This window comes from Camarhynchus parvulus, chromosome 1 (genome assembly GCF_901933205.1).
Source record: "Camarhynchus parvulus chromosome 1, STF_HiC, whole genome shotgun sequence".
In the NCBI taxonomy this organism is placed as follows: domain Eukaryota; kingdom Metazoa; phylum Chordata; class Aves; order Passeriformes; family Thraupidae; genus Camarhynchus; species Camarhynchus parvulus.
This window is the reverse complement of record NC_044571.1, coordinates 114,445,729-114,473,648: the sequence shown is the minus strand read 5'-3', so window position 1 is coordinate 114,473,648 and position 27,920 is coordinate 114,445,729. Positions and strand designations below refer to the sequence as shown.

General features: G+C 49.1%; 1 protein-coding gene across 2 annotated transcripts in view; it reads left to right on the top strand.

The window, feature by feature from the left end:
* Positions 1 to 24,109, top strand: part of HUNK (hormonally up-regulated Neu-associated kinase) — a 38,985-nt gene extending 14,876 nt beyond the window's left edge. Inside the window, exons 3-10 of one of the 2 annotated variants that reach the window (XM_030951529.1) lie at positions 4,580 to 4,635; positions 8,160 to 8,295; positions 8,487 to 8,614; positions 11,793 to 11,928; positions 14,262 to 14,430; positions 14,926 to 15,009; positions 18,725 to 18,905; positions 21,065 to 24,109. In XM_030951529.1, coding sequence (XP_030807389.1) covers positions 4,580 to 4,635; positions 8,160 to 8,295; positions 8,487 to 8,614; positions 11,793 to 11,928; positions 14,262 to 14,430; positions 14,926 to 15,009; positions 18,725 to 18,905; positions 21,065 to 21,708 — 1,534 coding nt within the window. In that variant the 3' untranslated portion in view covers positions 21,709 to 24,109. The remainder of the gene's footprint in view (positions 1 to 4,579; positions 4,636 to 8,159; positions 8,296 to 8,486; positions 8,615 to 11,792; positions 11,929 to 14,261; positions 14,431 to 14,925; positions 15,010 to 18,724; positions 18,906 to 21,064) is intronic. The other variant, XM_030951538.1, reaches the window with a different exon arrangement.
* Positions 24,110 to 27,920: the final 3,811 nt, after the last annotated feature.

Here is a 27,920-nt window from a genome sequence, read left to right as displayed (position 1 = left end):
TGAGCATCTCCTGGCAGGGGGATGCTGTGGAGCTCCCCTGGGCTCCAAGGGGAGCAGGAGAAGCTCAGCAGGGAGGAAGATGATGAATAAAGAGTGGCTGAAGCAGCAGCTGGGAGGGTGCAGGTGGAGATGTCACCTGTGGCTGTCCCTCTCTCCTCTCTGCTGCCATGGAGACAGCAGGGTGGTGGGCAGGCTGGACCTTTGGAGCCAGCACCTCTCCTCTCCCGTTCCTGGGTGTATTTATAGGGAGCTGTGCTAAGAAGGAGGCTCTGCTTGCTAAATTTGGCCCAGCTGGTGTTAAGTCTGGCCTCCCACACAGTTCCCATCTGATGCCGAGCAAGTTGTGTGGGCCCCAGCCATCCTCCTGGCTCCTGTGGGCACGCTGCAGGAGCCAGACATCTGAAAATGCTGCTCAGGGTGTGCCTGTGCAGGGGCTGGGCAGCTGCCCACAGCCAGCCCCTCCAGCTGTGCCCAGCTGTGCTCCAAAAGCTGCTTGTCCCCTTGCCTTGGGGCTCTGTGTGCTCCCTGGGACCCATCAGGGGTAACTGCCCCTGGTCCCACCTCCAGCTGCATTTCAGGTGCCGCTGTCACAGAAATGTTTGAGCAGGCACCAGGCTCTCTGTCAGCCTCAAAACTGCAGATTTCTTTCAATTATTAAGCCCACAGCTTGAGGCAGGGACAAGGAAGAGGTTTTACAGCTTTCAGGGATCGGCTGATACCCAGTATTTAGAGAGAGGGAGAGATAAAGGAAATAAATCAAGTTTCTGAGATGGGCAGAGGAAAACAAGGCAGGAACAGATGAATATGTTGAGGTTTCAGGAGCAGGACTGGGGCAGCAGCAGCAATTCCTCTCCCTGCAAAATTCACCTTCTGCACAGTGGCCAAGGCATTACAGGGGGCTGGCAGGCTTGGCTTTGGTTCTCTTTCAGAAAGGACTCAAACCCACATTTTGTGCAAAAATAGCTTGTTCCCTCAGCACAGGCTGGAATCAACAGGCTGCTGTGGTGAGAGGGAGGCAGGGCTTTGGGCCAGGGAGAGCCTGAGTTCCCTGTGGATACTGAATTTCTGTGTGGTTCCTGAGTGGATGCTGAGTTCCTGAGTGGAATCCTGAGGTCCTGGGTGGATGCTGAGTTCCTCAGTGGATGCTGAGTTCCCTGGTGGATGCTGAGTGTGGATGCTGAGTTCCTGGGTGGATGCTGAGTTCCTGGGTGGATGCTGAGTTCCTCAGTGGATGCTGAGTTCCCGGTGGATGCTGAGTTCCCTGGTGGATGCTGAGTGTGGATGCTGAGGTCCTGGGTGGATGCTGAGTTCCCCTGTGGATGCTAATCCCTGCCCCACAGGCAGCCTCCTGCCTCCTCCCTGTTTCTCAGATCACTCCTTGGGAGGTTTCCACACAGTGAATGAGCAGCTCTAATTCTGCCCAGAGTGATAAAACCTGACAGAATCATATCTGCCAGCATTTTCTCTGCCTTAACCCATTCAATTCTCCTGCAAGCAAAGAGTGGAGAGGCTGCAGGAAAAGCCCTGGTGGTGTGATCTGGGTTTATTTTCTCTCAGCAAGCGAGGGAGGAAAATTAACAATTACCTCAGGAGCTGTCCTTCAGCATCTCGGGCCTCTGACTGTGGCAGCTCTAAAAACAGGCTGCTCAATCAGCTCCTGAGAGAGGGAAAAAATAGTGCAGGAGTCTGATTCATTCCCTGCCTGGCTGCAGTGCCAGTGTTTCTTGTTGTTGTTGTTGTTGTTATTTTTGCAGCAGGTAAAAATACCAGCCCTTCCATGTGAGTGGGGATGAGGGGGTGTTGGATTTGGCCACGTGTGCAGCAAACTGCAGCATCCCCAGCCAGGAAAGGGGCTGCTGGTTCTCCCTCCAAATGCTCCCCATGCAATGGGGCAGGGCCCTGGGAAGATTTTTGGTGGCACTTTTTGTTCCATTGCAAACAAACAAAACAAAAAATCTCAGGTTTTGTCTGCGTTATTTGGGGAGTGGTGTGGATGGCTTAGCCTGTCCCACCTGGGGTTAAAAACCCCAGATGGAAGGAAAGTGGCATGAGATTTGCTTGTGTTGCTCAGAAAGCTGCATGGCTTCCAGTCCAGACTGGGCATGGGAGATCACTGGCACCCAGAATCCAGTGGAAATGTTTTTGTTAGGAGGCACCGATGTTAAAAAAGAACTCCAAGAAACCTCATTTTCATTTAGAGGTGCAAAAATACCCCCAAACTCCTTTTTGACTGCATGGATGTGTTTTAAAGTTCTAAATATGTCATCTGCTGAGGTGGGGGAAGTCTGCAAGCTCCAGGGTGCAGGAGCTGCTGCATCTTTGCTGAGGGGTGCCCAGGGTTCAGAGCTGCTGGGCTGCTCACTGAAAGCCAAATGCCACTGTTCTATTTATAATCCCATGCTATCATTTGGGTTGCTTTCCCTCTATCAGGAGAGCTGCTAAAAATACGCTTGCCACGAGCTCAGCTGTGAATCAGGTAGGAATATTTATCTTTTCCTCCCCCTGACAGAGGAAAACAGAACCAAGTGGCAGGCTCTGGTGGAGCTTTTCTCTTGGCAGAGGCTGTTTGCACGGGTCCTGGCGCTGTCAGCAAGCAGCGTGAGCAGTGAGCCCTCTGGGAGCACAGAGACAGCGGGGAAAGTGATGTGAAAGCCCTGGTGCCTGCCACTGCATCCCACAGGAAAGTCTCAGCCCCCCTTTTGAAGTCATTTTAACAGAGCTCAGGCCCATTCAGGGCAATTACTGTCAAAGGGAAGCACTGAGTGGTGTGTTGGTAGCAAAGGTGGTTTGCTGCATTCCCCTATTCCTGCCCCCCTGGCAGCAGATTCCTGCCTTCCACTGGCCCGTGGTGATGAGAAGCAGGTCAGGAGCGTGAAGGAGATGAAAATCCCTGGAGTTCTGGGCAGAGCTGGGGGATGCCCCACGGTGCAGTTTGCTCCGAGTGCCACAGGATCCCTCCTTTGGTACCTGCTGTTTGACATCTTGCCTTTGATGACTTGCAGCCTGTTAATTTGAAGTGCCAGCAGCCTGGCTGCTGATGCAACATTGATGACAGATCCTGCTCTGCAGAACAAACTCTCCCTTGGAAGCCTGGGGCTGGTTCATTCTCTGCTTTATTTCAGATCTCAGAACTACCTTTGGCCATTCTCCCTGGGAGTGCTCTGGTGCAGACAAACATTGGTGAAAACATCCTTTTCATGAGGACAATGGGCCAGGTTCCTCTTTTACATGGAATCCAGTGGCAGGGGAATTGGGATCAATAATATTGTGATACCAAAGCCTTTGAAATGTGTATTGGTACATAAATGTGGTGATGAACCCGGATCTCTGCAACCTCTCCAGCTCTTGCACAAGGCTTGGCCTTGAGATTTGATGGTTAAAAAGTGATTTTCTGTGGTTAAAAATAAGATTCAGGAGAGAGCAGCCAGCCACTGCTGCTGTGCAGCTGCTTGCTGGTGGAACCCTCCCTCTCATCCTGCCTCCCCCAGACAAGAAACAAAGTGTGAAGTGCAAAACTTCCCTTTTGCAGCCTGCCATGCCATGAGTAAACTGCTCTGGGAGCAGCCCATGGGGTCACCTGCTCAGGGATTCACTTGTGTTCCTCTCTCTGGAGGCTCTTGGGCTTTCCAGGGTGGTCCAAAGAGAGAAACCAGCCCCAGGGACAGCAGGACAAACTCCCAAAGGAGCTCAGCCCATGGAGATGGAGTGTTTGAAGTGCAGGGAATGCCAGCTGTGTGCTGCCAGCTCCACGAGCTGAGGAGACAGAAATATCTGCTGTGGGAATGCAGCCTGGCCTTCCTTGCCTTCGTTTTTCCTAGATTTGGTTCGTTTCTCCCATAGTTAGACACTGCCAGCATCTGGGAACTGATCCCTGAGGCAGAGGTGGCACTTCTTGTTCCTTCTGCGTTTAATGCCTGAGAGCATTTTAAAGTTTTTCAGCAATGAATGCTGAGAATTGGCTTATGGGGGGAAAAGCCATAAAATAATCCTTTAGTCGTGGTGGTTTTTTTGGTTTTATTTTTTGTTTGTTTGTTTGTTTGTGGATTTTGGGGGGTTTTGTTGGTTTGGTTTTGTACAGACCATTGTACAGACCATTTCCACCCCTCAGCCTTGGATTTTACCTGTGGAGTGTGGGAATAGCTGTGGTGAGCTCTGCAAGGAGTTTGGGTGACATTTGACTCCTCAGACCTCAGGTTCATCCTTCAGCTGGGGCCTTTGGCTCTGAGGAGAGAGGAGAAATTGACCTCCAGTTCCCAAAACATGCTTAAAATGTTTCCAGTTTGTAAGTTTTCTGTAAACTTCCAGTACTTAGGGAACTCGGAGGGCCTGGTTGATTACAGGATGTACTGACAAGCGCTTGTAATGTCATTTTGTGCCTGAAGAATAGGTGGGAAGCAGTGTGAAAGCACTGTTAATTTTGGGCAGGATGCATGGGGCTCTCTGCTTTCACTGTGGAACTGTGTGTGCTGCTTCCATTGTACATTTGATTATAGGCAAGCCTTGCACATACACTGATGAGAGTCAGGCAAAGCTGCTTCATTATTTTGGAGACTGACTCAAAATATTTTCTTTCTTTCAGAGACTTGAAGATAGAAAATCTGTTGCTAGATGAAGACAACAATATCAAGCTTATTGGTATGGACCCAGTTTGGCAATTCCAGTAATTAAAATTGTTAGTTTTATAAAGAGAGTTTTTTGAGGCTTCATAATCCCCCATGTGACAACTGCTAATGTTGCTGCAGAGAGGAGCTGAGAGAGTATAGATAGCAATCAAGCTGTTCCTGACAGCATTTTGTGAAAAAAACCCCGATCCAAATAATTCAGATTTAACTGGGTATGGGAATAATCCTACATCTCAAACCCACATCTTTCATACTCAGATCGGGAGCTCGGTAAAGAATTTAAGAATTGACACCACAGGAGTGCTTTATTTTATTATCATGATCATTTCTTATTTGCCAGGGGCTGCGTTCTGCCCCCGTGAACATATGCTTGCACTGAAGTCAGTGGGAGTTGCTCACATTTTTAGCAGCTGGCAAAATGTGGTCCTATATTTATATTTGTTACATTTGCTTCCAGCACCCAGGACAAAATTGGTTGAGAGGGCTGGTAAGGAATAAAAAAGATCAACGGTGGAGCCTCGATTGTGTTTAGGTCTCAGTTGTGTGTGGAGCTTGATTCATTCAAGCTGTGCAGGCATTTCAGATTAATCATTGCTGGGGAGAGTCTCTCACTGCCTTGCAGAGCTCCCATTAATGTTAATGTGGGCATTGAAAAGAAAATATTCCTCTCATGAAAGAAGTGCCAAACATCTGTTTGTGCTTCTGCCTACACTCAGCAGTGTTTGTGGCTGCAGGCTTAAAAACTCAACTTCAAAAAGTCCCGTGGGCTGAAAAGTGCTGAGGAAACCGCTTGGGATTCAAACAGCCAGGTCAAAGGGATGCTCACTGTGAGGTTTGCAGTACCAGCAAACAGGGGCAGGATGAGTAGGGAAATCTGAAATACCCAGCTCTTACTTTGGGATTTCAGGGCTGGGAATGCCACCCCGACTGCCAGGGATTGCTGTGCAAGATAGGAGCAGAGAGAGCTCTGTGTTACCTCAGCTGAGGGCCGGGAGGGCACTGAGAGTGGCCATGAATCATTCCCCAGGGCTGATGGAGAGCACCCATGGCCCTGGTTCAGCAGATGCTTTGCACCACCAACATCTGGTGGATTTGAGGAGCTCACATCACTTCCCTGTTACTGGGTGTTTGATTGGAGCTTGGCATCCAAACCAAGCCCTTCCCAGATGATGCATGTACAGTTAAAACTCATGTGCCAAAATAAAGACTCCAGGCCTGTTCCTGCAGTTTGCTTTGGCTGCATGGAGGGCTCTCCTCGCAGTGGATGGTGGGGGAAGGACAGAGAAAAGAGAAGTTTGGTCTTCCAGAGCCTCAATAAATTGTCCTCAGCTCTGCAGCCTGATGTTCAGGCAAGGCAGGTTGCAGGCAGTGTGTGTGCTAAAACAAAGCAATTCAATCCCACCAGCCAAGCGATTCCCATGATTAGGGTTGATGGGTTTGTTGTGGTGCTGGAGCAAAAGAAAGGTTGCAATATTTCGTGTAGCCTCCCTTACTAGAAGTGATCACATCACACAGTCCTTCCCAGGAAGGTTCCTCAGGAGGGAAGAACATGTTTGGAGGGATTAAAGTGCTGCTTCTCATGACTGGGAGAAGAGACTGGGCTACAAAACCATCTCACGTTGCCTGCTGTGGGCTGAGAGCTTGGTCTCCATCATTTGTACAGCAGCAGACACAGGAGCAGCTAATGAAAACAAAAACGTTGCTCTTGTAAGAGCTGTGCAAGGAAGAACAGAAGGTGAAATGAAGATTTGAAGATTGAGGATGGGATATTGAAGTCCCTGCTTGTTCCTGCATTTCAGGGAGACCTGGATGCCTTGAGCCCTCAGCTGCTCTCAGGGCACCTTGGATTTTTTCCTCCTTTTGGCTACGAGACAAGGGGGTTTAGAACCTGCTCTTAGATATCTTTCTTGGAAGAATTCCCTTTGAGAGGACTCTTGGCAGTCTGTTAATCAGGTTGACATAAGGATTGGAAGGAACCATTCCCTGTTATCTCCCAGCTCACGTGGTCGGTGTCAGAGCATGCAGAGTTCCTGGTGTCCTGCTGGGACACCCAGCTCTGCTGAGCCCTGTGCAGCTCTGCTGGTCCAGGAGCTGCTGTTTCACAGCTCCTGCCCTGTGCTGACTGGCAGAGCTGCAGGGATGGATGGCCCTGCACCCACAGCCTGGTGTGGGTTCCCTGAGGTGCTGAGGAGGAGCAGAGCGATGCCACGATGCTTCCCTGGCACTGCAGTGGGGGTGCTGGAGCTCCCAAGGGAAAATATTTGCTTTGGGAAAGCCAAGTGTGGCCTTTGATCTGAATTCTGTCCCTTGCTGGGCTCCTAGACAGGGAGAGGCAGGCAAGGTTATCAGTGCTGGTGGTCTCACTGCTCTCATCGAGATCAGCAGTGCATCCTTAATAAAACCAATAAAACCCACACTGTGATCACCATGTGCTGACACAGTGCTGATAGCAATATCCTCATTTCCATGGCTGTGGAACCCCTGTCCCCAGCACGCTTCCATTTGCACACATTCTGCTTTTCAGCAGGGGAGAAAAAAAAAGGCATAGGAGCTGAAATGAATGAGCTGAACAAGTGAATAAGGGGGTGACAACTGAAGCAAATAAGAGAATGAAAACCCCAGGTGGAGCACCCCTCCTGTGATACTGGTGAAGGGCTGCTGATTGACACCAGCACAGAACACAGCCCTTGTACCCTGGGATTGTCAAACATCACACCTGGAGCTGGCCTGACACAGCAGGCTGGGGACCAGGAACAATTCTGTGTGCAGATGTTATTTCCAGGAGTTTCTAAAAGTATTTCCCAGCTGACAGAACTCATCTCAGGCCACAGCTAATGAGCACGTTAATTAAGGTAATGGATCCTCTGCAGAATTTGTGGAAGCCCCAGGGATGATTTAGCAGTGCCCAGAGAGAATTGGTTTTCCATCAGAGGCAAATTCTCCCTTCAGTTTTGACAGAGTTCTCCAGGAAAACCCCTCTGTAGCTGTGAAAGATGGGATTCCTGTCCCTCCTTTCTATTGCCACAAGAGAGTGTCAGATACACCCAGGGACCAGAAATTCAGTCATTCAAGGCAGGGAAAGAGCAGCTAATCAAGAAATTTCCACTTCTTGCTCCAAGATCTCCATATGTTATTGCAGAGCTGGACCCTCTGTGTTTGTGCATCACCACAGCAGCCCCAGAGTTTTCCTGATGCTCATTGATACTCAGATTTTGAAGAAATCCCCCTTCACCTTGTCCCTGCCCAGCATCCTGCAGCCTGAAGTTGGTTCTGGTTGTTGCCACCCAGCTGCCAGGGAAATGGAGCTGCTCTGTGTGTGAAATGGAAAACTGGGCATGTTCTAAGGCTCCTCTTATTGTTTGTTGGTTATTTAGCACCTCGTGGAAGCAAATTACATCAACTGTGGATGAGTTGGGTTTTTTCTCCTCAGGGAGTTCATTGCTTTGGGGGAAAAAAAAGTTATTTCTTTTTAACTTGTGCTCTAGCCCAGTTTAACTGTGTCTCTCTTTCATAACTGTGTCTCTGTGCCTTTCACAGACTTTGGATTGAGCAACTGTGCAGGAATTTTGGGTTATTCTGATCCCTTCAGCACCCAGTGTGGGAGCCCAGCATATGCAGCCCCTGAACTTCTGGCAAGGAAGAAATACGGGCCCAAAATAGACGTTTGGTCCATGTGAGTTCCTCCTTGGGTTTATAATTGTTCTTGCAAAGAGCAGGGGCATCTCCAGCTGGATCAGTTCTCAGAAATGGGGCATCAACCCTGTGCTCGCTGTCAGACATTAAAGATGAACTGCAGTCTCTAAAGCATAAATTTTCCCTTGTTCCTGATAATTTTGGTTTCTTTTTCTGCCTGTTTTCTTTCAGTGGGGTGAACATGTATGCCATGCTGACTGGAACACTGCCCTTTACTGTGGAGCCATTCAGCCTGAGAGCCTTATACCAAAAAATGGTGGACAAAGAGATGAACCCCTTTCCCACCCAGCTCTCCTCAGGTAAAGCTGCTCCACTGGATTGCGGCTCCTCAGTCATGCTAATTGGGAAAAGCTCCTTTTTTTTCATTCTGACATCTGCAAGACCTGCAGGAGTTGATGTAGCAGAATTCCTTTTGCTCTGGCTCCTGGGGAAGCACCAAGTTGTGCTGAGTATGAGAAGAGGAGCAAATCTGTGAAATTCTCTGGGACTGCTTTTGCAGAGCAGCTGGTCACTTTTGCACATCCAGAGGATTCTAGCATGGGGTAAGGGTGGGTGAACAGATTGTTTTGGAATTACAGATTCCTGGGCATTGTCATGACTGAGGTTGGGTGACAAATAACCTGCCTCAAATAACCTCACATTTATTATGGAATAATGACATGCACCCAGGAAGTTATTTTGGGACAGCCACCTGGGATAACCTCTGTGTGTTCACAAAATGCAAAACAGTTGGTGTATTAGTATCAGAAATACTAATTCCTGCTTCAGAGCCACGTCACTAGGCAACAGAACCACTTTCCAGCTTGCAGCAAGGCCACTGTCAGCATTTGGAACAAGCTGGGGTTTATTTTTTCATGCCAAATTTGTTGTCCATGGAGAGCTTCTGCCTCCTTCCCTGGCAGCATGTTTGCAAGGGGCTTTTGATAGAATTAAAAGATCCCAAATACAAAAAAGAGAATGGAAACCCTTGGGAGTTGAGTCACAAGGTGAATTGTCCAAGTGCAGATTCAGGGTTCCACCTCCCACCCTGTGCAATGCCAGACCCTGAGCAGCCAAAAAGATAAAATTGCTTTTTAGCAGGCGTGGTTTTGCTGTTTCACCCATCCCACCATTTAAGTGGAGATCAGATTTTCTCAATTTGCAGCATCTGCAGCTCACTGGGGTCCCCAGGGAAGGCAGGATTCTGTTTATCCTGTGGGACCTCCAGCAGCCTGCACTTGCAGAGGTGGTGGCAAATTAATGGAGTAGATTTAAAGATGTTACCCTTTGCCCAAAAGCTGCCCATCAGTCCCTGAGCCCAGCCCAGGGACATGGCACAGTGTGATTTAAGGTGACATTTCCTCCTGCCACCTTAGCCTTTGGGTCACTGGGCAGCAACTTTGCTCTGGGAATTGTAGTGCTTGTGAAATTCTTGGGTTTGTGGACCTCTTATTTTAGTCAGGTCTTAACTTCCATAAATTCATCTAAAAGCAGAGAATTTTCACAGTAAAAAATTTTCACTTTTACGTGCCCAGCGGGTTGTCTTTCAATATTTAATTTCCTGGTAACTGAACACACAGCCCCACCATGCAGTCTTATCTCTGAGCAGGAAAACACTTTCATTTCTGTGCCCCACAATGCTGGCTGACCCTGAGCACCCAGAACAACCTGTGCAGCAAAACAGGGGCATTTTGGAGCTGCTGTTTGATTTTCCCACTTGGGAACCTGTTCCTCATGAAGCCTCTTTGAACAACAGCTCTCTGCTTATTGATTTTAGCTGAGCAGAGGTCAGGTGCTCAGGCAGTGGGTGTTCACCTTGCATATATTCATTTTCCTTCATGGTTTTTTTCCCTGGGGAAATAATTTTGCTGTCCCCAGCTGTGTGGCTCAGCTCTGGGAGCTTCCAGGAGGGAATTTTCACCCCACAATTGGCTTCTCCCAGCCTGAATCTGTTGATCTGTGGCACTTCACAAGCTTCATTTGATCAGCTTGCCTTTTGGCAAGGGTGGGGGTGGAGAAGTGGGATTTTTTTAAGGAGATTTTGGGTGATTTGGAGACCAGGCATGGTGGTGATGAAGGAGGGAGTGTGGGTATGGGGAGAGGGATTTTTGTGGCTCAGAGCCAATGGGATTGGAAACCAGTGTGAGGTTTTTAACACAGACACTGGAGCTAGAGGGGATTCAATGGCAGAACAAGGGTTTGTTGTTTGCTGGGATGGGGTGAAGAAAGGGCACACCAGGCACACAGACAGCAGCTTCCAGCAAGTTTGGGAATTTGGATGTAGGCTCTTCCTGCTGCTCTGCCTCATGGCTGCTGCAGGATAATAGCAAAAATGCTGGAGTGTATTTAAGTAAAGCATCTCACTTAAATCAGTGGTTTGTGAAGAGAGGGACTAGAAAAAAACCCAGCTGAAAGGGTAAATACAGAGTAAGAAGCCTCTCTTCATATCTAAGCTTCTTGACACAGTTTCTCCAGCTGAAACCTGATTTTTGCAGGATATTGTACATTGAGCTTGCTCAGGTTGTTGGGTGTTGTCACTTGTTTGGTCTAACCCTGATTTATTTAGGGAGAAACCCTCCCTTCCTCATCCTCCACCCTCCCCACCCTGTCCCATCCCACTGTGGTGTCACCATGAGGTGCTTTATTCTCCTTAAATTGCACCTGGGAGCAGTGAAATAATTGATAATTGATAATTTGACAATTGAGGATAAATAATCCTTGATAATCTGAGGAATAAAGACCAGACCTAGCTGAAACAGAGTTTATTTTCAGCTCAGAGGGGCTCTTCTTGTGAGGCTTTAGGCAGATCACTTGATTTCATTGCTCCTAATCACGTAAGAAGCATGTGGCTTAAAAACTGAGTGTTTTTGCAGGAAAATCAGGAGGAGTGGTCGAATGTCATTGGAAATTGAAGGTTCAGGAGAACAGAGCAAAGCCTGTTAATTTTGCTGTACTCTTTTTAATTTGGCTAAAACCTTCTGCAGCTGATTGTAGGTGGGATGGGAGCCAGAGAATTTATCCTTGTCACGTCAAGGGGAGCCAAATTTGCTGTGTCTTCCTTCCCAGGTCTGCATCCCCTCCCTTCCACTCACCCCTGGTCCATCTCCTTCTGCTTTGATCCAGGGATTTGTCCCTGACCTGGCTCCAGCCTCTTGCCCTCATGTGGGAATTAAATGAATTAAATGTTGGCTCACCTGCTCCGAAACTTCAGATGAGCTCTGAGCCAAAAAGTGCCTTTTCTGCTCTCCTTTGGATATAAAACAAGTGCATTAAATAATGGATATCAATAATTGTGGCTGTAAATCATTGTTTGTTTCCGTTACTAATCCCTTATCAGTGCTCCCATTTTCTCAAGGACATGGGAGCTTGCAGTAAGGGAATTGTTCCTTGTTAGTGTGCTTTTGCTCAGGGTGCATACCTGTGTTAACTCATCACCTGTGCCAGTCCTAGAGCAGATGGCTGAGCTGATTTTTGGGGTTTTCCCTCATCTCTTCACAGCTGCCATAAACTTCCTGCGCTCTCTGCTGGAGCCAGACCCTGCCAAGAGACCGAACATCCAGCAGGCCCTGGCAAACAGATGGCTCAATGAGAACTACCCTGGGAGGGCACCACCCAATGTCACCTACCCAAACAGGTACAGCAGGGAGGGCAGGGGAAAACCTGCCAGCACGGCCCTGGTGTTCTGGTTCCACTCATGTCACACATCCTAGGAACTGTGAATCCATCCTAAAGGTCATGGAAATTGACCCTGGGATGCTTGAAATGGCAAGAGCAACACCTTGAAGTGGAAGGTGCCGTGTTTGCAGGGTGGGATGGGGTGCAGATGTTCTGATTAATTTGCAGCAGGCCTGGGCATGGGGAGGTGTAACAGGCAGTTCTGATTGATGCCTTGGGAAGGCTGAGCTGGAACAGAGGTTGGGCAGAGTCACAGAATAAAGCAGGGATTTATTCAAAGCATCTCCTTCATGGATCCACCTTGGGCAGCACAAGAGCCCAGCCAGGGCTGCACCCAAGATGAACCAAAATGGCCCCAAAATGCACGGCCGGGCACAGGGTCTGTCACTGGGATCAGTTCTGCTCCATTTGCACCTTGCAGTTCATTGTCCCATTCCAGCTTTAGCCCATGCAGTCCCACACTGCTTGTTTTTCTCTCTGCAGCCCACATTTGTGCTCCTGGGCCTGAGATTTGGATAATTTGTCCTTGGCCCCCAGCTGGAGAGGAAGCCATTAAAGAGATTCTTTCATTTTTTAAAAAATTATACTACTTTTTTTTCATTACTTGATATCCCATGCTTGACCTCCCTAGACTTTGTCATACTGGAGCTTTACAGGGAGAATAATCTGCAAAGTTTTTAATATTTAAAGGTGTGGCCTGGCTCCTTTTGAGCTTGTCCCAGAAAGTACCACTGGAGTCAGCTTCCATGGAATTTCTCCAATTTCTCCTTAGTGTGCAGCTATGGATAAGGTGTGGTGAAACGGTGTGTGAAAACCCCACTGCTGAATTTGCAAAGGATTAATTCCTCTCTTAATCAGCACAGAAGATGTTCTTGCAGTGCCTTTCCACTCCTGTGGGGGTAACTCCCATTGTCCCCGAGACAGGAGCGTGGCAGGAAGGGAAGAGCATGGAGATAAGGTGGGAGAACAGCAGAAGCTGCATTTTCAGGAGAATATTTTCCCAAGCTTTTTATGGGCTTGCTTTTGTTGAAGAAATTCCCTGAAGGCAAGCAAAATTTTCCCATTTTGCTGAGCACCTCAAGTCGAAATTGCTTGGATTTCTTTGGCTGCCCAGATGTCTCAACGTGCAGTGGCCAAGATAAGTTTTGCTTTCTAACTTGTGAAAAAAAGACCCAACCCTGGGCATTCCTTAGGGGCAGAAGGAGTGTTCATAGGCACAGGGAACAAAGGGAATGAGTTATTTGAGATTTCCCAGGCTGTGTTTGACATATTGTCTGAGTTCTGTCCATCAGAGCCTGGGCAGGAGTGGGAAAAGTGGGGAGGAATCTTGCAAAATAAGCTCCCTCTGATATTAGGCTTGTATTAGGAGTGAGGAATATCCTCTAGAAACAACTGGGACCCAGCATTTCTCTGGAGATGGCTGGGAGCTGGTGGGTACCTCTGGGAAGCTGGCCAGCCCATTTAGAAGTCTAAATAGGAGCAGAGCTCTTTGGAAAAATCTGGGTTTAACTCAGGCTGAGCCAATGCTTTGGCACTTCCACAAGACCTCTGTTCTGCTTTTCTCGCCTTGGCTGAGGCTGCTCCAGACTTTAGAGAGGAGAGAGACATAAACATGGCTGTGACAGCAGGGAAACAGCAGCATTGCCATTCTGAGCTGCAGGAATAATCCTGTGCATCCCCCTTTCTCCAGCAGGAAATTCCCTGGCTAATTAGGGCTTTTCAGAGAGCCAGATTTTACCTCTTTTCCTTCAAAACCAGCTCATCTTCATGATTTTCAGTGGTCAGATGTAGGGGAACAAATGGCCTGAGCATCATCACGGTGCCATTTCCCATCAGGAATGGACAGAGTGGTCAGAATTCTGTTAATTCCTGCAGCTCCTGTGCTCCCAGATAATCTGTCCTTTCCCTGCCTGGCTTTCCTGGGTCAAAACATTTGCCATCAGGTCAAATGCAGTGTTCTCTTGGGGGGTCAGAGCCTGTCAGCACAGAAAGTCTCAATAACCAGGGTTATTCTCAGTAACCAGGGTTCAGTAGGGTTCAAAGGGTTCCATAGGGTTCAAAGTCTCAATAACCAGGGTTGTTATTCTCAGTAACCAGGGTTCAGTAGGGTTCAAAGGGTTCCATAGGGTTCAAAGTCTCAATAACCAGGAAATTCTCAGGGTTCCAGCACCTGCCTGCTCCTGGGAGAAGGGAACAAATCACCCCAGTTACTGAGCCCCTGGGGCCCTCCTCTTGGGCATTCTGCCATGAAGAGGACACCCCAAAAACCCTGCTGTGCCTCTCCCTGTGCAGGATTCACCTGGAGGACCTGAGCCAGAGCGTGCTGCTGCACATGACCGAGAAGCTGGGCTACAAGAACAGTGATGTGATCAACACCGTGCTCTCCAACAGGGCCAGCCACACCCTGGCCATCTATTTCCTGCTCAACAAGAAGCTGGAGCGCTACCTGGCCAGCCTCAGGGTGAGCCAGCTGCCTCCTGCCACTGCTGGGGGACGAGGGGACAAAAAGGCTGCAGGTGGCCTGGCTTGGTGGCATTTGGTCTCCCAGGATTACAGGATATCCCAAGGACCATCCATTGGGAAGTGCCCCTGTGCTGGGTTAGTTGTGCTGCTTGGAATGCCAGTCACACAATTTATGGAGTCAGGACATCAGGAAGAAGCTTAAGAGCTCTTAAACTTATTTAGGTTTGAAGTGAAAAGTCAGCTGAAAGTTTTACCTGAAGCACAGCTCAGGCCTTCCAATCTGACAACAGCAGCTCAGTTTTTTCCTTCCCTCAGTCCTTTCCACATTGCCACAATGATATTTACAATGTAATGGACCAAACCCATCATCTCTGTGAGCTGATGCCCCTCCACTGAATGGCAGGAGTGGGTGCAGTCCATTAAGCAGTAATTAAACCTTAGTGTTCTCTAATTACCTTACGTATTTGACTTTTCTGTGCTTTTCTCTCTGCAGAAGGCTGAAGGCCAGGACAGTGTTTGCCACAAGAACCAGCTATACCAGATAGAAAAATACAAGGCCAATAAAGACTCCTATGAGGTAAAGCTCAGCAAAGCTTGGTGCAGGGCTTTGGGAGCAGATTGAATTTGAGCATCCTTGGTGATGGTGATTGAAGTGATGGGATTGTGGAGAAAAGAAACCCCTGTGGTCCTGCCTGTGCAGGACAAATAACTCCCTTTATTTCTTTTCAAAGAAACAAACAGTAATCCCCAAGAGAGGAACTAGAAGGGTGACTTTCAGGGTTTTTAAAGAAATTAAATGTTTTTAAATCTCTGTTTAACAAAATGATGCAAACACAGGGGACTCCTTATTTTCATTCTGGTGTTACAAGAAGATGAAAACTGGGTGTTCTAGAGGCTCTGAGCCCTGGGACCTTGGTGCTGCAGGACAGAGAGCTGGGTGACAGCCAGGGTGACCCTCTGGTGTCCTGGGCCAACCCTGCCTTGGCTGCCAGCAGCAGTGAGGCTGGATTAGCACAGCACTCTTCAAAGTCAATTTGCTCTGCTCCTTAGCAGAGGGGATGTGGGCTCAGCCCTCTGCATCATGAAGGAATTCCCCTGGGCAGACAAAAGGTTTAACCTTTTGCTCGGTCGCTCTCCAGTCTTCTTGCCTGCGAGCAGAGAAGGTATTTTGTATCAAATCCTGGCTGGATTTTTCTTCCCTGGCTGATTCTTTGCCAAGCACTAAAATTACAGGAGTAATGTGAGCTGTGCAAGTGTTCCCTGCCAGCACAAAGAGCAGCATTCTTGGGGAGGCTGCCTGTTCCAAAAGCTGCTCCTCAGCCCTGGATTGATTATCTAATTGCAGGGGCAGATCTGTGTCGTGGCTGGTTTTGTTTATTATGAAGGCTGCTTGCAAGACAAGCTGAACTGCGAGCCAGATGGAAATATCAGGGCAAAGCACTTACTCTTTTCTTGAATAAATCAAAACCTTCTTGCTGGGAATGGACCAGCAGTGGGTAGGCTCGATGAATGTGACATTTCACAAAGCTCTCCCAACTTCCTCAAGCTGTTCCCTGGAAACAGGGGCAGGCACTGGGGGCTGGAGGCTCCAGATCCTGCCTGGATCATCCTGGCAGGGGGTGGAGATGGGCTCTGGGGTCCCTCTCACCCCATCCTCGGGTTCCACAGGGTTTTCTGTCACTGTAGCTGTGCTCACAAGAGGAATTGGGAGCCACTGGTCCCCAGGGAGCAGAGCTGCAGGTTGCCATGGGAATAGGAGGGGGAGGGATGGTCAGCTCCAGCTCCAGCTCCAGCTCCAGCAGAATTTCTCCCACCTCTCTCCAGCCATGGGAAATAAGGATTTGGCTTCAGGAGGGGATGCCAGCAGCTGGGCAGGCAGGGGCAAAGGGCAGTGGTCGTGTCCTGCCCCTCTCCAGCAGGTCTCCTGCTGCAGGGTGGGCAGGGGCGGGCAGGACTCTGTGCTCTCTCCATCTCTTTAGCTGTGGAAGGGGTCTCAGGATGAATGGCTGTCCCTGCAGGGGAGCTCAGAGGTGGAATTTGCAGTTTTGAACAGCTGCTGGCCGTGTCAGACGTGGCCAAGGCAAACACCCTTTATCTGCCTTTCAGATCCATTGCTGGGGCTCAGAGTAGGTTTGAGGGTCAAGGTCAGGACAGGAAATAGCAGAGGATGATGTAATTCCCAACCTATTCAAGCACAGCATACCGGTACAGCTCCTGCCTTGTGGGACACAGCCCTGCACTCTGCAGTGCAGGGGGAACTTCTGTAACCCCCCTGAATGAAATCTTCCTTCCCTTTTCAAACACAAGCGAGTGGCACCTTGGGATTCAGGTCCTGAGCCACGTTAGCACTTTCAGAAACACCCCTGAGACCATTTGCAGTGCTCATCCAGCGTGAAGAAATTAATTGGCAGCACCGGATATGTGAATTTCCTTTGCCAGGGCTGCTTTCATTGTGTGGAGTGGCTGGCTCAGAGAATGTGCCAGCAGGGCGAGGGCAAAGGCAGGAGCACTTGGCAGGTGAGGAGCTGCAGCTTGGCTCCTGCACCATCACACTAAAAATCCTGCAGCCCTGGAACGTCCAGAGGCTCAGGATCAGCTGCACACCTTTCCCCTGGCTGCTGGGGCAGGGAATGTGGTGGTTACCCATAGTAATAATAATAATAATAATAATAATCATAATAATAATAATAATAATAATAATAATAATAATAATAATAATAATAATAATAATAATAATAATAATCCCACAGCATTATAGCAGTGTTCTTGCTGCTGCTGCTGCTGTTGCCGTTGTTGCCACCTCGCCCTCACCAGGAGGGAAGTGCCTGATCCACACTGTGGCTCCAAGCATGGCTCCAATGGATGGGCACCTCCAGAGGTGGGCAGAGGTGGACAGCTCCACCAGGGCCTCCTTGGTGGCTGTGGAAGGGTCAGCTAGCCAGAGGGAGAGGAATTGCAGGGGATAAGGGATGGAGGGGGGCAAAAACCACGTGCACGAAGGGAGGCTCCTCCAGTGAGGAGGATCTCAGGTTCTTCTTCTCCCAAGTCAACCATTTCAGTATTAAAACTAAAAACTTTGGTTTGTGAGTCACTGAAGGTCTTCTTTCCAACTCTGCAACTCCTGAAAGGTTGATGAGCCCAGCAGTGCCCAGACAGTGTGTGTGTAGGGAGCCAGGCTCCATCTGAGCTGGGAATGTTCACAATGAGTCCAGATTTTTGTCTCTTCGTGTCTGTCTTGCTTCCAGAGCTGTTTAGTGGTCCAGGAGAATCTTCTGCATCTCTCTTTTCCTCTCTCTCGTGTTTTTATGCACTTCACTTTGAGGGTTTTCATAGACTCCATGTCAGTGAGCTTGCAAAAGAAAATCAAGAGTGGCAGTGCATAATTACCAGACAAAACAGGCACATAATTGGGGGAAGGAACTTTCCTTCACTTTTTAAAAAGACTTGTACTTGCAGTGACCTTTTAATCAGATGCAGCAAAACATGCTGCTTAAATGAGAACTGTGACCAGAAAAACAGCCCCAAACCAACCAAAATATTTTTTTTAATGTTACATAAGGCTTTGGGCTCCCCTAGAAATCAGTGGAAGGTAAAGGGTGTTAAGAAGTTTGCTGAATCCAGTGACTGAAAGAAGAAGCAATGAATTTTCACTGTATAGCAGTGCTTTGAAAATTGGCTTCCCCTTCAGAGTCCTGCTCCCAGGGTCTGTTTTTCCTCTGTCATCACTGGAGATCAAACCTATCTTCTTCTTGCAATTCCTTCTTCAGCTGCCTTCCCCATCACAGCCAGGAGTTATGGCTCAGGGAAGGGATGGCTCAAACATTTTCTCCCCCTCCATATCTTATGCAGTTGCAGGGGTGCTGTAAAAGCAAGGGCTGTGTTCCTCCAGATCTTCTCCAGAAGAGAAATGACTCAAAGGCTTTAAACTTCTTTAAAACTTTGCAGCTCACCTTTTTAAATCTCAGAGGGAGTGGAGTAAAGATAAATCTTTTTTTTTTTTGTGCTTAAGTAGGGTATTTCAGGTATGGAGGAGCGCAGACCTTCATCTGCTTTCTCCAAGAGAAAAGTTTTCCTTTTCCTTTAATTTTCCAAGACCTGCCTGAATGTCAGAGCAGATGGGAGCCATGAAATCATGGCAAACTGATCAGAGTCAAATGAGACATGGAGGATTTAGTTACTCTGAGATAAGTTCCTTGTAAATACATGGTGATTAATCCACCTTGTAGGTCTGGGGGTCACTGCAACTTCCCTTGAGTAAACCAAATTGTTCTTGTTTGTTTTACAACCTAAAGGACAAAAAACTCAAAGAGCAAGAAAAGAAAGGGGCGATCCTTCACCGTCAGCTCCCAAAGAAAACTGAGAAAAGTCCAGTTTCATATAGACAGCCTTCTTCCTGTCTTATCTCACAGATCCAGAACACCAAGGCTCTGCTGAAGGACCGGAAAGTCGCCAAGGCCGGGGGTCCGGACAAAGGTCAGTGGGAGAAAGGCCATGGTGGGTCTGTGTGTGCATGTTAGGTGTGGTGGTTTTGAGCCTGTCCTGTGTGCTGTGCTGGTTTTGAGCCTGTCCTGAGCTGTGTGGTGTGTGTTTGTGAGTAAAAACTCCAGGTTTGCCTTCCCTGCCGCTCCGGGGGTGGTGTGGGAAAGAAGCCTGGATAATGTCAGCACACGTGGAGTGAAATGCCCTGAGGAATCCATGGTGGTGCTCAGCAGTCAGGAGCCCTCCCTCTCTGTGTCTGACAGAATTCCTGCAGTGCTTTAGCAAGGCACCTTCTTCCCCTGTTTACACGTCCTCACACGAAATCCTCCGCGCTCACGCTGCTGTTTTGCAAGCATCACCACCCACCCCTGGATCAGTGAGGAACCAGAGCTGGTAGCCAAGCTCCTTCCTACCAGCCCCTGTTTTCCTCAGAGAGGGCTAAGGAGAATCCCTGACCTCCCTGAGGAGTCCCTGGGAGGAATGGGAAAGGGGCAGCCTCAAGGAAAGGCAGGTGGGACTGCCAACCTCAGCATCAGCAAAAGGAGGGGGGGAATGATGAGCAGGGAAAGGAAAAGATGTGACAGGCAGAGGAGAGCACAGCATTAATCACAAAGGGCAGCCTGAGAGGGCTGGGTGAAAACTGCTGGCAGAGAAAGGAGTGGAGGAAAAGAGGAGTCAGCAGGAAAAATGGGCAATGCACACCTGGGTGGGACACACTGAGGAGCAGCAAGGTGATGTAGCCTCTGTTAGATGGGGAACTAAATGAGGGGAGATGGAAACATCCACAGTGGTGGAAAACATTCACTGTGGTGTCAGGGGGTTATTCACAGTGGTGGCTTGTGATGCTTTCATGCTTATTGTGGTGACTTGATCATTTATCATTTGTTGTGCTCAAAGTGAGAAAAATTTGTCCAAGTCGTGTTTGTCTGGCAGCATGGGAACTACTGCTGCAGGGTGGCAGGAGTCCAGAGAGCTGGGCAGGAATGGGGCATAGTTCCTTCAAAAAAAAGTAAAAAAAATTATAAAATGTCCATTTTGCTGAGATTTGCTGTCCCTTTTGGGAGGAAGGCACGGGGGAAGAAAATCTAGTTCATTTTTTTCCTCTTTATGTTTCTCCCTGCTTTTTTGTTCTGAAAATCATGCAGATCTCAGCTAAAGCATTTCTGTGCTTATGGAGACTATATTTTGGCACATCTTAAATAATTTTTGCCAGTTTTGGAAAGAAACTGGTTGGAATGAACTTCTTTCTACTTTTCCCACACAAGTGTGAGATTTCACCCTGTTCATCCTCAAGACCATCCCTCCACAAGAAATACACCTGAGATTTGTGGCTGGGACCTGGGTGCTGGCAGAGCTGAATTATTTCAGATCCTTTTTAGATTATTTGAGACCCAGGGAGCTGATGGAATAGCTACCAGTTAATTCAATTAGGAGGGCCTGGCAGGTTCCTTGGACAGCTTTCCATCAAGGCAGCAGAACGTGCTTGCTTGTGATTAGCTTGGCATGAGGCAGTGCCAGCGTTCTGTAGGAGCTGGGCAGATCTTCTCCACAGGCTGTTTTGTTTGTCTGGGCCAAATCCTGCAAAGGTTTTGTGCCATTTCTTTTCAGCCCATGCTGGAGGAAGGTTCTTGCTGAAGCTGATGCAGCAAATCTGTTCCAACTGTAACAGCCTGTGCTGGCCAGTGCTGGTATTCCATATTTACATGTGTGAAACCAGGGACAGATTTTGTTCCAAAATGCAAGGAGAGCCTCCAGGGATTAACTCACTGTGCTCCCCTGTGTCTCTAGGTGTGTCAGGGAATACAGGTCCAGCAAGAGCCACACAAAGTGGCGCTGAGAAAAGAGAAATGTGAGATTCCTCAGTGTGTGTGTGTGGTGGTGTGGATATAATTAATACAAACAGCTGGAGACATCTGTGCTTTTCCTTCTCAAGTGCCTGTCTCAGTTTAAGCACTTTTCCTGCCTGTGAGGAAGAGGGCAGGTAAATCCCCTGGGAAGCAATGGTGTTAGTATTGAGGGGGGATGAGGGAATTGGGTTGTGAGTGCATCCCAGACTTTTTGCGGCAGCTGGAGCATCCCTAGGTTCCTGTGGCTGTGGCCAGTGCTAGTAACTGCAGTGTGCTCTCCTGCTTCCTTCTCCCATTGCCTTGCAGACTCCAGCGGCGCTGGGAGCCCTTTCCACGAGCCCCTGGCAGCCAGGACAGGCTGTGTGACCTCCAGCTCCCTGGAATACCTGGAGGTGCAGCAGGCTCCCCCCAGGACCCCCCGGCTCCTCAAGAGGCAGGAGTCGCCGCAGCCGGAGCCGTCCCGCATCGGGGGCCGCCCCAGGGACTCCCCTCTCATCCTCAACATCGTGCACTCCTTCGAGTCAGTGGACAGGGAGGACCAAATAGACCAGGTTTCCCCCTCTCACCAGTACAGAATTTTGGGCTCTCCAATGAATTTCCCTTACAAAAGCTCCAGTGAAAGGACACTGTCGCCGCTCTTTACCCCGGGGAGCACGTCCCCCATCCACCCCACCCAGGTCTCTTTCACCTATGAAGAGAAAGCGTACCAGGCGAAGGAAGAGGCAGTGTCCCCTACCCAGCTGGTCCCCAGCAACCCCCTGGGCAGCCCAAACTGTGTGAAAAGCAGGGGCAGGTTCCCCATGATGGGGATCGGACAGATGCTGAGGAAGAGGAACCAGAGCATGCAGTCGGCGAGCGAGAAGCCCCTGGAGGCCAGGATGCCTCAGCTGCAGCAGATGAGCCCCACACAGATTTCCTTCAACACAGAGGCTGTCAGCGGCCAGTGTTAGCCTGACATCATCCTGGGATTTGCACTGCTCTTCTCTGGGATCTAACCTTTTTCCCCTTTGAGCAAGAAGGGAAAGCCACAGGCACGTTGCTGTCACCCCACGGCGGTGCAGCGCAGGAAATCGGAGGTTTGCTTGCAAGGAAGGCACTGTCCTACATATTACAGTTGACAGGAAAGGGCTCTGCTTGTGCTGTTAAGAAATACTCACATTTGGCACCTGACTGTACAGTAAAACACCCTGCAAGAGCCAAGTGGATCTGCATTTTCACTGCTCTCAGCTGGGTGGAAGAACCACGAGCACCGAGGGTTTGGTTCCTCCAGGATCTGTGCTGAGACTGTCCCTGCTCCACCTGCCTGTGCCACACAGCCCGTGCTGCTGCTGCAGGCATTGCTCCTGGGCCAGGAGGGGGGGAAATGCCAGTACTCTGTCCAAAGTGAGCTTGCTGACAAGCCCTGCCGAGAAGATGGAGGTGGTAGAAAGCTTGAGTAAAGACACGAGTGGTCTAGCTCAGAAAAAGTGGGAATATTGGAATTCCAAGCAGATTTTGCTGTTAATTACATAAAGTAGGTAATAACACAATCATTTTTTTCATGAAGAAAACTGTGATTATTTAAAAACAAGTGTCATCATGTGGAAATTTACTGCATTGGTCCCTGTTACACCAAGGCAGCTTTGGACACACTTGAAGGCTTCTCTGAGGCTGCAGTGGATTAAAAAGACTAATAAAGGACACATGAGCCTGTACCAAGTCCATTTTATACTCCAAGATTGGTAATGTAGTGGTTACCAAAAATTGGGTATTGTTATAAGGAGTGGAGATTTACTTTCTTAGAAGACACCATGTTCTGTACACCAGTCTTGTTTTTCTAAGTAAATGATACATCTGGGAGGTTGGCAACATCTTTTTGGTTCTGTTTCTGTCCTCAAACCATTTCCTATAAATTAGAAGGTTTAGCCAAAGACAAAGACTGCTCTTTTCTCTCGTCTGTACCGTCCCTGTGTACGTGCTTGTGTGTTCAGAGCATCTCAGCAAGGCTTGTTCCAGCCTGGTCCTGCTGCCACCACTGAATGGTATTGCAAAGCCCAGGAAGCAGAGGTGGTTAATTCTTGTCCCTGGAAGATGGGATTGTGCCACTGGTGGGAATCCAGGCCCTGTTTTCATCCATAATTTCACAAAAAATTTCATTGCCCTGTTGGTGTCCGTGCAGGTGCTGAGGGTTACCCACGTTTGGGAAGTTTTCCTTCCAGTTCCACCAGCAGGATACTCAGAGCCTGGGTCAGGAGGGCCATAGCTGAGCCTTTGTACAGGCCTGACACCAAAATCTACAGGGAAAAATGGACATTAATCCAAATACTGACAGATAACTGGGCTGCTCAGTGCTGGCAAAAGCAGCAGAGTGATGCCTAGAGCACCCATCTCATCCCTGCCGGTGGGACCTTCCCTCAGCACTGGGGTTTGGCCCTGGAGAGCCCATGAGCATCTTGGACCCTTCAGTGGGGTGAGGACTCCCACCTCTGAGGGAATTGTGTAAAATAATAAACGTGACAACCCCAATATGATGAGAAAAGACAGCCCTGGAATAATTTTATCCATTTTCAGATCATTCTGTTTGTGGAGAGCACCTGTTTATCCCAAGGGGGCCGTTTTAACTCCTTCATTTATAAATGTCAGAGCATTTTCATTCTCTTCATGCTAAGAGCACATTTGTGCTGCCAAGCCAGTGGGCTGGGACCACTGAAATCAGGAATCACTGAAATCAGGGATCACTGAAATTCAGGAATCACTGAAATCAAGGACCACTGAAATCAAGGACCACTGAAATTAGGGATCACTGAAATCAGGAATCACTGAAATCAGGCACCACTGAAATCAGGGATCACTGAAATCAGGGATCACTGAAATCAGGGATCACTGAAATCAGGGATCACTGAAATCAAGGACCACTGAAATTAGGGATCACTGAAATCAGGCACCACTGAAATCAGGCACCACTGAAATCAGGCACCACTGAAATCCCCCCTTTGTGTTCATCAGACTCCCATACCCGAGCAGATGGCAGATGCCAACTTGAATTGCAAACTCAGGTTTATTTGGAACCCAATAAAAGGTTGGGGGAGGCAGGAAAGAGACATGTTTTGTTTTGGTTTTAGATTTTTTTTTCATTTGTGGAAACACAGGAAATATGTGTAAGGATCAGAATGAAAACAAATGTGAAGTATTTTATTATATTTATAGGGAATATATGAGTACTACACTGCTAAAACATAACCATGTATTCAGCATAGTCAGTAGCTATGTACAGTCTAACTGCAGTGACCACAGCAGGGACCTACTGAATATCACAGTGGAAATTCCAGGGGGGAAAAGCTGTATTTGGTATCATTATTAAATATATGTACTTTTGGAACAAGATTGCCACAGACTGCTGACTTTGTTTGCCAGGTCACTGCATAGCAAAGATAAAAACTCAGGACAAAAACTACAAGGATGGGGCTTGGAGCAGCCTGGTCTAGTGGAATTTTGAGATCTTTTTTTGGTGTTTGCCTCAGTCTTGGCACCAAACCTGTCATGAATGTATTTGACAGCTGAAAATGCACCTTACACTTCAGGCTGGGTGTTGGGAAAAGAGCAGTTCTGAGCTTTGGAATGGAAACACCTCTGTGGGGCCTTTCTGAGCTGCTGTGAAGCATTTACAGGAGAGCTTTGCAAACTGGCTGATCACTGGGCAGCAGTTCAGGAGCCAGAGTGGTAAAAATGGTTTTGTTCAGGCTCTTCTGCCTGGAAAACCAGGTGTTGGATTTATTGAGTGAGAAGGAGCAGAAACCATCAGCTGTTGCTGAAGGTGTTGGTCTTTGTGCTTCTCCTGTAAATGGGCTGCTAAATACTGAAAAACTTCACTGCTTGTAGCACCCCAAGCTCACATTGGCCATGCTTATCCAGAAGTGAGCAGAAAATCCAGAGGCACTGTTGCTGTGTGCAGGAGTTGGGGTTTTGCCTGTCTCCTCCCTGATTTTTCCATCCTCTGTGGCCACAAATGGCCAATTTTCTCTTGTGTATCCCTTGGAGCTTCACAGAGCTCCTCAATATTTGATCCCAAAGGAAGCCTGTCATAGGATGACTGAGGGAAATCAGAAGAACAAAGGGCTTCTGGATAGAGCCTAGAGTGGGATTGGAGTTTGCAGGAGCATCCCTGCTTCTCCCTGCCAGCTGAGAAGAAAATAAGATTATTATTAAGTGTGAGGTGCTAAGCTTGTTTTAAAACTAAAAGAAATATGATATTTATTAATGTTTGTATGAAGAGCACTCTTCCACCTGTACAAGGGGAAAAAACCCCAATTCCTTGTATCTCTTACAAGCAGAAAGGACAAAATCCAGAACAAAGAAAGGTCACCAGAGCCTTTCTTTCCAGATGGCTGTTAGATAAACTCAGGTTTTTCGCCCCCATCTCTGCTGCTCCCAGACAATTTGCCATGTGTGGAACCACGTTTCCTGTGCATCCCAGTGAGCTGATGGGAGTTTCCTCTACCTGGTCACCACTCCTCACAAAACCTGGGAAATGTCTGATTTCACACTCCCTTTGGTCAAAAGCAGCCAGGAGGGCTCAGACATTTTTTCAGGAGGCTGAGGGGTGCTGGGATGGGATCTGTGACAGGTTCTCCCGGGCACGACCTTTCCTGACAGCTCACGAGCATAACCCCGAGGCCTTTTATGTTGTTTGAACACAAAGGGAGATTTCAGCTGTGACAGAACTGATCTGCAGGGGGTCTGCCTCAGAATTCCTGGCCCCAGACACAGGAGATTCAATTTTTCCAGCCCGGGGGAAGGAGGACACAGCAGGCAAAGGTGTCACTGCAGCTGCAGGGACAGGGCCTGGCTCTGTCAGCACAGGGTGACAAAACTGTCACAGGCTGCCAGCTCTCTCGGCCTGGAAGGCTCCCAAGCAAATCTGAGAGGTTTCAATCTGCTGTTTGCACTTCTGGAGCCCCAGGGCTCTGTTGGAAGTGCCAGTGCAGCTGGGCTGGATGTCTGCATGAAAAGAGCTGGATGCTCGTGCAGGGAAAATGCTTCAGGATGTGAGGCTGGGGAAAACCAAGTGTCTGAGAGCCCAGATTTAGGTAAAATGGCATCCCCAGACTGAAAGCAGCCCCATGCTAACCTTTCCCCTTCCTAAATGAGTGGAATGGTGCTGTGGAGAGCACGGCTCACCCTTTCCAGCAGCTGTGTTTGGGGTTTCTCTGCCGAGCCAGCACTGCCAGCAGCCCTTGCTGGGCAATGTTCCCTCTCAGGGCCGCTGCAGCGTCTGAGGGACGGAAAGGAGCTGCCAGCAGAGAGGCTCGGGCCTGGCCCCGGCAGAGCTGCTCAAATCCCAGGGGCACGGGTGCTGTCCCTGAGGGCCTGGATGCCTGTGAGAGCAGGAGAGGCCCCCACAGAATTCCTCTGGGAGCTGCCCAGTGCTGCTCACAGCCCAGACTGAACTGTGGGCAGCTGTTCCAGTGTGTTCTGCCACGAAATTGCTGGGAATTGGGGCTGCTGCCCTGAGTGAACATCTGCAGAACTGTCAGGGGAGCAGAGCAGAGTGTCTGGTGCCTTCCCAGGACAGTGTATCACCACAGCCCTCCTCCAGCACTCCATTCTGGTGTTTCACTGCAGGGAAGGGAGGATGTGCTGGGGTCATGGGCTCCTGGGACTGTCTGGCCTCTGGTCCAGGCTGGGAGCCCTGCCGTGGGGACCTGAGGTGACAATGGCCCTGCATGGACACTCCCACAGACCTGCAGACCTGTGGTTTCCAGTGATTTCCCTGCCTTTGAGGGACCCCCTGAGCCAAGGCTTTACACACAGTGCAGGATTTTCCATGAGGTGAAAACCCTCCATTAGCATGAGGGATGGGAGACCCTTCAAAAACCCAAATGCAGCCATTCCTCTGACAAGCAGCCCTTGATTCCCTCCATGGCAGGGACCTGCTCAATGTCAGAGGGACTTCCCTGCCTCAGGAAGCCCCACCTGCACCCCCTGTGCTAGCAGTTACCCTCCCTTTGCCTTCGGGCACTGCACACCTGCGGAAAAATCTCCTTCCAAAAAGGCCCCAGCACCGTTGCCTCGTGCTGGGCTGAGCCCCTGAGCCCAGCTGGGGCTTGCAGCAGTCTCCATAGTGATGAATTGCATCTCTGCAGGCAGGGCAGGGTGGCCTGGGCTGCAGGAGCAGGAATGAGCCAGGCAGAGACAGAACCTGAGCTGGGCAGAGCTGCCCTGTGCTCCCACAGCCCCTCCTGCTCTGTGCCAGGTGTTCAGGGCCAGCAGGGATGGAGAATTCCCCTGCCACCCAAACAGGTGGTTCCATGGAAAATGGGACTTCCCTGGCCACCAGAGCTGCTCCAAATGCAGGGGTGACAGGGCTGTGGATGAAAATGCTGCTGGTGTTTGCTGGTGCCTGTGCTGAGCAATCCTGGCAGGAACCAGGGATGTGGCACCCACTGAGCCCTCTCAGGGCCTGTGCTGGGGGATGTCTGGGGACCTGCATCCCATGGGACTCATTTAGGGCTGCTCAACATTACAGGGAAGGCAGGATGTCAGGAGACAAACACCCTCCTCATTTCTGTCCTTGCTGGGAGAGCCTGATGCTGTGTGCTCACCAATTCCTTCTCTTCCCAGCCCACCCTTTGCTTACAAGATTTCCCACTGCTTGAATTGTGGTTGCCAAGAGAGCAGTTTGTGTGGACAGGATCATCTTTATTGAATTACCTGCAAGCCCCGTTGAATGAAGACACCAAACCCCGAGTCAGTGCAAGACTGAGAAGCTGATTGCTTATTTATTTATTATTTACCTGTGCCTCCCAGGCTGAGGATGGCATTACACAGCAATTAGGGAGGGTCACACTCACCTCTTCAAAGGGCTGCTGGCACCTCAGAAACAATTCTTTACAGGGGTTTCACACTGCCCATCCTCAAATCCTTTCAGGCACGGTAAATAAAACTTAAAAGGCAACTTCTTAAAGCCATTGTGGTTTGTACTTTGTGCTGGGGTGATGAGGGGCAAGAAAGGCAAACTGCTGGCAATTACCCGTGTCACAGTGTCACACTCTGTCAGCACCATGGTGACAGCCCTGCTCAGGCCCAGGTACTGACCTGGAAACATGAGATGGCTCTGGGGGGTTCTCATCTTTGATAGAAAAACTAATTGATGCCTTGGAGTGGCTGCTGTGCCTTCAGACAC